Below are 9,813 nucleotides of genomic sequence, written 5' to 3'. Positions count from 1 at the left end.
TCACTGCTCTATTAAAAGTCAAAGAAGGCTGATTTGTAAAACATTTGATTCCTTTCATTAGCAGCTACGATACAGTAGGTGGCAATGTTGGAACTAACATAAATCTTGGGTGTCGCAACCTTTATTTTGGAAAAATATCGAGGAAGTAGCCGATAACATGTTGTTTCCGGAACAAAAACAAACGAAATAGAGATATGTTCGAAGCATACCGCCTATCTATGGTGTGACGTCTCACGGCATTAACTGAACACTGCATTGCAAATGAGCTAGTAGGACTATAACATAAGTGTTTAACATATAAATAGTACCAAGCCAAGGAAGGGCATGTCCAATAGCGTCGTATTTCATGCTCAGTTAGCCTCCATCATTGAGGTTTTGACGAATGCAGCCGTTGCCGAAATCTGCAAACTTGTAGATGATGGCCATGCTGCCTTACGTTTGGAAATTTCACATAGTCAGAAAGAAATTGATAACCTGCGGAGGAAGCTGCTTTTAACAAAATTCCAGAATTCTCGACGGAGCGCAGAGAGATTTGGAGCCCTGCGACGCACAGTTCACAGGCGAGTGGACACCGATCATGTTGCCCGGGAGAGAGAGAGCTTCGTAGAAAAGTCAAAAAGCAGACTTGGATATTGTAGGTTTTTTTTAACCTTATTTCAACACATTAAAAATGATGTGTAATGTAACGTTAATGAAGGGTTCTCTTTTCTGGTGCAGTGGAAAATCGTGTTGCCTACAGTGAAGGGGGCAAATGTATGCAGGATGTCACCAACCGAAGAGACGCAGGACTCACAGCGACAGACCAGGATGGGGCCATGCAGGTCAATTGTCATAGACATGGTCAAATTGATTATTTGTGTTCTCATATTTCAAATGTTGGTGGGGATATATTTCTAATAAAACATTTTCTGCTGAATACAAAAACACAGATGGCAGATATACAAGAGGCACCAATTATCAAAATGGAAAATATTGACACCAGCATAACTGAAGGTATTATGCAATTTATCAAGTCTATGCAATTTACACTTTATGTTGAGTGAAACCTTCAATGTTTATTGCTGTATTTGATTTACGTCTTAGTCATTATCCATAACTAATAAATAAGGCAAAGAAGAATCAGTGTCCACTACAGGAAGCTGATGCTGTGCTTTATGTTGACCCATTTCAGAGATTGTCCAACTGGTCAGTGAGAGCAGTGAGACGGTTGTGCCAGAACCAGGTTCTTCATCATCTACTGAAACCACAGACCCTCTGGAACAGCAGGGCAACAGACACAGAGTTCCAGACACTTCACTCAATATAGAACCTGAAAACCAGACGTTCCAGCATCCAGCATCACAATACAACAGAGCAACACAGGACCATCAGGTTGCTGAGTGTGTGACCTGGGAAACTGACCATCAACCCATAGCATACAGCCTGTCTCAATGGACAGAGAACCAAGAGACTGACAACCCAACTGTGAATGCTCCTCACAATGCCGGGCCAGACTCCAAGAGGTTGTCTGGACATCCAGAGAGGAGAGGGGCTCCTGGTAACTCTGGGGTCTACATGTCAGCTTTGGGCTCTCTGGACTGGGTGTCTGATGTGGTGATGGTGGACTCAGTTCCCATTAAAGTGGAGGCAGATATGAGTTCAGAATGGAGCATAACTGGCCAAGAGGTGACACCTGGAGAGGTCTGTTCAGACAGCAGGCAGCTTGTGGACAACAGAGGAAGAGGGGGAATGGAGTCTGGACAGACAAAGTGTCCCTCTGACACTCAACATGCAGAGCAAGGGAGAACTGTAGGACCAAGGTCCAAGATGTCAGATTTCAGTGGACTGCCCAACCGAAACAGATTTTCATCCTCAAGGGTCACTCTCTACCAGGTTCCCCAAAGAGGGAAGCAAGCCCCTTTCCCGAATTTCAACAGAGACTCCACTTCTTCATCAAAAGGCATAGAAAAGCAGCCGCAACAGCTAACGTCTTGCTCCACCAAGAGGCAGCTCCGGTGTAGCCTCTGCGGAAAGCCCTTCCCTCAGCCGGCATACCTAAGGAGGCACATGCGGGTCCATACGGGGGAGAAACCGTACGGCTGCAGCCACTGCACCAAGCGCTTCTCCCACAGCCACCAGCTGAAGATGCATGAGAGGGTGCACACCGGAGAGAAACCGTTTCATTGCATCTACTGCGGGAAGTCCTTCACCCAGTCTGGCCACATGAAGAGGCATCTCCTCGTCCACACTGGTGGCAGGCCACAGGACATGGTGCTGCCCTGAGTGTTCCAGGGTGAAGTTTCTCCTACGTACAGATCTAGAATCAGCTTCCTCTTCCCCAATCCTAACCTTAACCATTAGTGAAAAAAATATACTAAACTGACCGAAGATCAGCTTTCTAGGTGTAACTTCACACTACTCCACCTGGCATAATGATAAGTAGAGCCAGGAGTTTATCCTCACCATGTGATCAGACCAGGAAAAAACTCCTCTCTAGTTGTAAGTGGAATGGCTCCACACTACTGGAGTTTTCATATGAACACTGGGTCCATGTGTTTTTAACAGTTTGGATGGTTTCCACATTGAACACTACCCTCTGTGTGTAGTGGTTGTGTTTTCAGTTAAACTGGCTTGATGCTTTGTCCAGAGTGGACTGATAATCTATGACTTATGACAGGTGAAGATTTAAAAAATCATTGGTGCAGTACAGTAATTTATTTGAATTGTATTTATTATTTATTTGACCAGGTGAGTTGACTGAGAATACATTGTGATTTACAGCAACGTCCTGGGGTAAACTACAAAACATAGGCCTAGTTAAAAAGCCATAGTTAACACACAGAAATATAAGCAAGCAAAGAAAAAAATACAATAAAGATCGATCTCATAAGAATTCCAATTTCCTTTTGCCTCTCAATAATATTGATGTACTATAAGACTGATAGGCTATAAGCAAATTATAGAGATCTGATGGAATTAATATATATTTTGTGTCTGTCCTCATACAATAAAGTAAGCTAATGTAATTGAATAATAATAATTGATTGGATTTATATAGTGCTTTTCTACCAACTGAGGTACTCAAAGTGCTTTACATAGTAAGGGAGAAACTCACCTGCTCCACCAAGGTGATGCATAGCAACCATTTTTGTGACAGAACGCTTACCAAACAGCAGCTAGAAAGGTGAGGAGTGATATATGCCAATTGGGGAGAGGATTAGGTGGCCATGATGGTATGAGGGCTAGATTAGGAATTTAGCCAGGACACCGGGGTGAACACGCATACTCTTACGATTAGTGCCATGGGATTTTTAATGACCACAGAGAGTCAGAACACCCGTTTAACATCCCATCCAAAAGACAGCACCCTTCGTAGGGCAATGTCCCCTCTACTGTCCTGGGGATCTCCTTAGACCAGAGGGGAGTGCTCTCTACTGGCTTTACAATACCACGAACAGCAGCACCTGGTCTCCCATCCAGGGACCATCCCTGCTTAGCTTCAGAGGTAAACCAGCAATGGGATGCATGGTGGCGTACTGCTGATATCAAGTTGAAGGCATGTATCAAATTGTTGTTTACTGAAACTCCCAAAGTCTTTCCAATCAATGTAATAAATGTTAAACAATAGCCTACCTTTGTGTGGTCACCTAGATGATAATTGTCAACACTGTTATGATTTGAGACAAGCTTGGGGACTCGTCTTGATAAATCAATCAACGTCAGATTTGAGTTTTCACTGAATCTCCGTTTGGATGTTGGTTAGGCTGCAATTCGTCTGGAGAAATGTTATCTATAGTTGAGGTGAGTGCTGCTCTGATCATCTTGTCTAGTTAGCTCATTTATTAGAATATTTTGCCAGTAGTTTAACAGGTGGGTTATTTTGCTCTTGACTCAAGTCGTTTAGTAGCCTAGGCCTACTCCCGACCAAAAACCTGTTGTTTCACTGAATCTCCATCTGTAACTATAGGCTACTTGGTTAATTCTCTGGCTGCGCAAATAGGTATTCATTTGCTCATCTATCGCTGATCAGAAACATTTAGCATGCAATAGTGTAACCTGAATCAAGTGTTTATCGATCACTGATCAGAAACATTTAGCATGCAATAGTGTAGCCTGAATCAAGTGTTTATCGATCACTGATCAGAAACATTTAGCATGCAATAGTGTAGCCTGAATCAAGTGTTTATCGATCACTGATCAGAAACATTTAGCATGCAATAGTGTAGCCTGAATCAAGTGTTTATCGATCACTGATCAGAAACATTTAGCATGCAATAGTGTAGCCTGAATCAAGTGTAGCACTATTTTTTGTTCGATCGCGTATAGGCAACTATTTTAACGCCCGCGGAGGTTGTGAAATTTGAACACGAGAATCACATTATTTTGAAAATATAGATTGCTAGTATTTTCTATTGGTATCATGATGAAGATATTATCAATGTAAGAGCATACGCGCCTGCTCCCTAACAAAGTGGAGTGATGGTAGAGATGAAACGTGGAACAAAAAAGCATGGACTTGGGCTGTCGGTTCCACACGTTTCCGTGTCAAGTTGTGAAGGGAAAATATAAATGTCATTTTCCCCCCTGTATTCCATTATATTCTTATTATAAAATATATATGTGATGACTATGATCGGGTAGGTGGGTCTTGTCTGTTCAATGAACAAAATAATGAACAATTAATTTCATTCATTTGGACGTAACGTAGCCCAATTAAACCCAAAATATGTTATTCTATTATTTTGAAAATATATTTTTATTCGTCTTATAATGTTTCGTAGGACCTGCCTGAATGCATTAATAATAGATATATTATTATATATATATTATTTTTGGTGGTATGTATTTATATTCAATGGATGTATTAAAGTAGACGCCCACCCACATCTGCACACCAATACTACCACCCAACAGCGGCATGCACATGGGAGGTATAAAAGGCGTATTCAGGCAAGAATGTGTTAAAAATAGGCATGTTTGTAAGGGGATCATATAAAAATTGCCCTTTTTTTTACAGAAGAAAAAGACCGTAAATCCTATGTGAAAGCAGTACTACACATCTAAACCATTGTTGTTATTGTGGAGCACTCCTCTACAGTAGGTGGCGGTGTTGTACTTTCAATTGAATTACACAGTCCAGTTTATGATGACATTACCGTGAAGATGAGGAAAAAACAAATCTCAACAGCTACTTACAAACAAAGCTAGCTAGCGATGTTTAGTTTATGATATGCATGTATCCATTTTACTAGCTGGATAGATAATTGTGAATGATCATAATATAGAAAAACAAAAATACTGTTTCATTGAAAAGGGGCCAAAAGCGTTTGTGGACAATGTCGGGTTCCGTGGCCGATTTCCAGGCGCAGATAGCCTCAATCATGGAGGTGCTAGCCAATGCGGCTGTTGCCGAAATCTGCAAAGTTGTTGACGATGGCTATGCGGTTGTACATCTGGAGATGACTCAAAGCCACAAGGAGAACGAATTTCTCCGGAGGAAAATGAAATTGATGGAACTTCAGGTCGCCAGGTTTCGAGCAGAGAGAACAAAGTCTTCAGATGGGTCCGTCCACAACCGCTTCCATGGAATACGCCTGCTCAACAGACACAACAATCGAGAAACTGCAACGACAGGTTGGTGATGATGCTTAATTTTACAGTGTGCACATAAATTATGATCATTTTCAGTTTGACCCCATCCATCAATGATGTTTCATAAAGTACAAATCAAGCATAATACGGCTGTGATGTATGCATGTCAATACAGTTAAGGATGTATTATTGACATTAGCCCTATATGTGTTATTAATACATACAGGATATATACACTTAGTGGCCAATTTATTAGGTACATCCATCTAGTACCGGGCCAGACCCCCCTTTGCCACCAGAACAGCCAGAATTCTCTGGTGCATGGAAACGTACCTCAATTAGTATCAAGGGACCTAACATATGCCAGGAATCATTCCCCACACCATTACACCACCGCCACAAGCCTGTACTGTTGACAGCAGGCAGGATGGGGCCATGGACTCATGCTGCTTACGCCAAATCCTGCCTTTGCCTCAGAATGAAGCAGCAGGAACCAGGATTCGTCAACCAGGCGATGTTTTTCCACTCCTCAATTGTCCAGTGTTGGTGATGGCGTGCCCACTGGAGCCGCTTCTTCTTGTTTTTAGCTGATAGGAGTGGAACCTGGTGTGGTCGTCTGCTGCAATAGTCCATCAGTGACAAGGACCGCTGAGTTGTGCGTTCTGAGATGCCGTTCTGCGCCATTATTTGCCTGTTTGTGGCCCGCCTGCTAGCTTGCACGATTCTTGCCATTCACCTTTGACCTCTCATCAACGAGCTGTTTTCACGCACAGGACTGCCGCCAGCTGGATGTTTTTTGTTTCCCGCACCATTGTCGGTAAACTTTAGACACTGTCGTGCATAGGACCAGCCGTTTCTGAGTTACTGGAACCGGCGCACCTTGCACCGACGATCATACCACGCTCAAAGTTGCTTAGGTCACTCATTTTGCCCATTCTAACATTCAGTCGAACAGTAACTGAATGCCTCGATGCCTGTCTGCCTGCTTTATACAGCAAGCCACAGCACACCTGACTAGCTCTCTGTAGGAGCGAACCATTTTCGTGAACGGAGCAGTGTACATAATAAACTAGCCACTGAGTGTATATTGTACTGTCACCACGGCTAGTATCCTTCTAGCTCTATACACACATTACACATGGACATGAAGGTATTATGCTTGCTTGGTACTTTGTAAAACAACATTGATGGATGGGGTCAAATTAACCTCCCCCCTTTATTCCCAGGACCTACTTGGCAAAGCAGAGCCAGACTTTCCAACAGGAGTTTTGGGAACAGCAGCATACCAAGAGACAGACAGCCCATAGACGTGGACCAAGAGGATGTCTCTCCATCAAAGCATATGGATGCTACAAGTGATGAGGTAAGTTCCCATTTTAACAGCCTATTTTAGTCTGTCACAGACGTATATCTGTTTTAGTCTCGGACACCAGACACTTCCGCCTGGGGATGAGGTTATGTCTGTATAGGCGTATATATCCCAGCACATTATAACCAGTGCTGTTTATGGTGAGTAAAGTAACACTCCCTATACTTTCAATGCATTTTTGCACAAAAGGTTTGTAAAGGCATGTGTAAAATACAGAAAGTGGAGTTTACCCTCCACTACACCACTGATTATAACACAATAACAACAAGGCAACTACTATGAATTACACTAAATCCCATGTCATGCCCATATCTCCATTCAGTAGATAGTGTATGATCTGTCTCACTCACTCATCTCTCCCACTTAACCCCATCAGCAGTCAGCAGAGACAGAGGAAGGGGAACCAGACCTGCTCATCATCAAGGTGGAGGGAGAAGCAGATGACCAGAACTCTAGGATCAGCCACCCAGTTAGAACAGTGGAGGGCAGCAGAGAGCTAACCACCCAACTGGCTGCAGCCACCACAGAGGACCCTGCCATTCAGTCCAGTGGCCCCAGAGGCTACAACAACACCGCTATGGAGGTCAGTGGATCTGACGCCATCCTCCTCCAGTCAGAAACAGGGAATGTGAACCAGGGACCCCAGCAACACACAGGATTTGAACCCAAAGCCGAGAGACAGAGTCTGGACACAAAGTGTGATATGAACGGGGGCCTCAATCTCCTAAGAGATTCTTTAAACCAGGTGTGGAGAGAGGTAGTAGCGACTGATGATGGTGCCTCTGCTGCTCACACTAAAGTAATGGACCTAGGGAGTGGCCCAGTGGGCCCAGAAACACAGACTAGCTCAGACATAGAAATGAGAAGTGTAGGGTTAGAAAACCACAGGTTTTCCCCCAAGTCGTTCCATTCCTCATCAGAACATGTGATAGTGATTGACTCTGTATCCAGTGGGCAGCAGGTAGGTAGAGATTTTGAGTGGGGTCAGGTGGGTACAGCTACTACACCACAGGACAATGGGACTGGAAATAAGCAGGGAGTAGGAGGGTTTAACAGAAACACACCAATGATTTGCCACGATTCGATGAGAGACAACACAACGCAATTGGTTTCACCCAGCTTCCGGCCCTCAGAGATAAATACAGGTATGCATCTTGGCACAGGTGAGGCCAACAAAGCTAGTTGGTGCTCATTGGCAAGCCTCCAGAGACACTCTGAAATACCAGGTAGAAGAGCTCAACAACCAGCTCATACCTCACTTCCTGATTGCCATTTTAGACCAAGCGCCACAACTTCCTCTCACTCCAGTAATCTCGCCACAGACGTTAGACCTGGTACCATAGAACGACCGTATGGTTGCCCGAGCTGCAATAAGAAGTTCGCCCACGAGAGTGACTTGCGGCAGCATGCTGTCATCCACACCAGAAAGCGGCCGTTCGCCTGCACCTTGTGTGAGAAGAGATTTGTGTCCCGCGCCAAGCTCCAAATGCACCTGAACGTCCACACTGGCGACAAGCCCTTCAGTTGTGCACAGTGCGGACGCAGGTTCTCCCACTCCAGCAATCTGAAAAGACATCAGAAGCTTCATCATTGAGAACTGACAATGAAGCAAGAAATTCCTATTGAAAAAAGCTGTTATAGCAATATCATGAATTCAAACGTCATTGCTTCAGACGTAGTCATATTTGTGCAGGATGTTTACCCTGGTCTCATACATCTACAATACAACGTGGTTCATATTTACATTATCTACAAAGACTGTTACGTTTTCTTGGCTTCTTTAAGGCCAACAGCATCACTCACATTGACTGTTAAGGTTGATCATGGTTCAATATAGCTGCCTCAGACTAAAGTTATAGTAGATACTGAAATTGTACTGTCCTTTTGTACCAATTTGACCAATGGCTATTGCTGTTTGTTTGTCAATTCCTATAATTCCATCAATAAATAATATTTTTCAAAGAATTCCATGGTGCTTCTTGACTCAGTATATTTTGACCCTAAATATATATTGACACTATATAGATTGACCACAGCTAGCACATAACGTTCTGAGAACCATATGTTTCTTAGATGGGAATTTCAGTATTTCAGCATAACGTTTCCTACAGGTTTTCTAAAACGTTCCATAAAAACCACACGAAAACATTAACGTTCAAAAAACATTCTAAGAATGTTATTTAAAAACATACATTCCTTTCTTAGCATCAGCATAACTCTATCCTCTATCATGTTAAGTGTGTTCAGGTGTGTTGGCCGCTCCCACTTATTGGCCACAACAGATCTTAATGAGTGCTTGTTTCCTTTGAAAGGGGTCTGTTTGAATAGAGACAAATTAACAGCTTTGTATAAGTTAAAAAATTAACATGGCGTGTTAGCTCCATCCTGGTGGCACTGTGAAGTCATTTCATGGATAGAGAACAGAAGATCATAGGTTAGAATCTCACTGATGCCGTGCCATAATAAAAAAAGAAATGTGTTTGCAAGTGTACCATCTGTGCTTGGAGATCAAAACAGTTAACCCAAACTAAGCTAGCAGTGTTATGAAAGTCTTATTGAAACATGTTCTCAGAACGTTATTTAATTACCTTAAAAAAAACTAGAATTTCCGTTCTCAGAACATTTAATAAAACCTCCCAGTAAAACTTTCAGGGAACCATGGTAAAACATTTTTAGAATCTCCCAGAACAAGCAAAATGTTCACTTCCGTTTTTAGAACGTTTAAAAAAAACGTTAAGTTTTACCAGTCAGGAAAGATATGACTTCGTTTCCAGAACCAATGGGAAACCAACAACTTAGGTTTCTACAATTTCCAAAGAACCAATTGTGGTAGCTGGGCCTGATTCATGCAGTCTCCTCTGAACAGTTGATGT

The 9,813-nt window shown here is 42.9% G+C and overlaps 2 protein-coding genes across 2 annotated transcripts; both read left to right on the top strand.

Moving 5' to 3' along the window:
* Window positions 1-106: 106 nt before the first annotated feature.
* Window positions 107-2,872, top strand: LOC106602261 (uncharacterized). The gene is made up of 4 exons (XM_014194783.3): window positions 107-634; window positions 718-821; window positions 930-993; window positions 1,172-2,872. The coding sequence occupies exons 1-4, from the start codon at window positions 325-327 to the stop codon at window positions 2,260-2,262; spliced, it is 1,569 nt and encodes a 522-aa protein (XP_014050258.1). The 5' UTR covers window positions 107-324; the 3' UTR covers window positions 2,263-2,872.
* Window positions 2,873-5,098: 2,226 nt separating this feature from the next.
* Window positions 5,099-8,905, top strand: LOC106596369 (uncharacterized). The gene is made up of 3 exons (XM_014187667.3): window positions 5,099-5,613; window positions 6,798-6,934; window positions 7,317-8,905. The coding sequence occupies exons 1-3, from the start codon at window positions 5,316-5,318 to the stop codon at window positions 8,532-8,534; spliced, it is 1,653 nt and encodes a 550-aa protein (XP_014043142.3). The 5' UTR covers window positions 5,099-5,315; the 3' UTR covers window positions 8,535-8,905.
* The last annotated feature ends 908 nt before the right edge of the window (window positions 8,906-9,813 follow it).

This window comes from Salmo salar, chromosome 04, assembly GCF_965601325.2.
Source record: "Salmo salar chromosome 04, fSalSal1, whole genome shotgun sequence".
Lineage (NCBI taxonomy): Eukaryota > Metazoa > Chordata > Actinopteri > Salmoniformes > Salmonidae > Salmo > Salmo salar.
This window is presented reverse-complemented; position numbering and strand designations above follow the sequence as displayed.

What these genes read in the sequence shown, in the direction of transcription:
- LOC106602261 (XM_014194783.3), top strand. Translation starts at nt 325, where the DNA reads ATGTCCAATAGCGTCGTATTTCATGCTCAGTTAGCCTCCATCATTGAG. An exon ending in AAAAAGCAGACTTGGATATT is followed by an intron (nt 635 to 717) that starts GTAGGTTTTTTT and finishes TTTCTGGTGCAG; the next exon opens with TGGAAAATCGTGTTGCCTAC. An exon ending in TGACACCAGCATAACTGAAG is followed by an intron (nt 994 to 1,171) that starts GTATTATGCAAT and finishes GACCCATTTCAG; the next exon opens with AGATTGTCCAACTGGTCAGT.
- LOC106596369 (XM_014187667.3), top strand. Translation starts at nt 5,316, where the DNA reads ATGTCGGGTTCCGTGGCCGATTTCCAGGCGCAGATAGCCTCAATCATG. An exon ending in TCGAGAAACTGCAACGACAG is followed by an intron (nt 5,614 to 6,797) that starts GTTGGTGATGAT and finishes CTTTATTCCCAG; the next exon opens with GACCTACTTGGCAAAGCAGA. An exon ending in TGGATGCTACAAGTGATGAG is followed by an intron (nt 6,935 to 7,316) that starts GTAAGTTCCCAT and finishes TAACCCCATCAG; the next exon opens with CAGTCAGCAGAGACAGAGGA.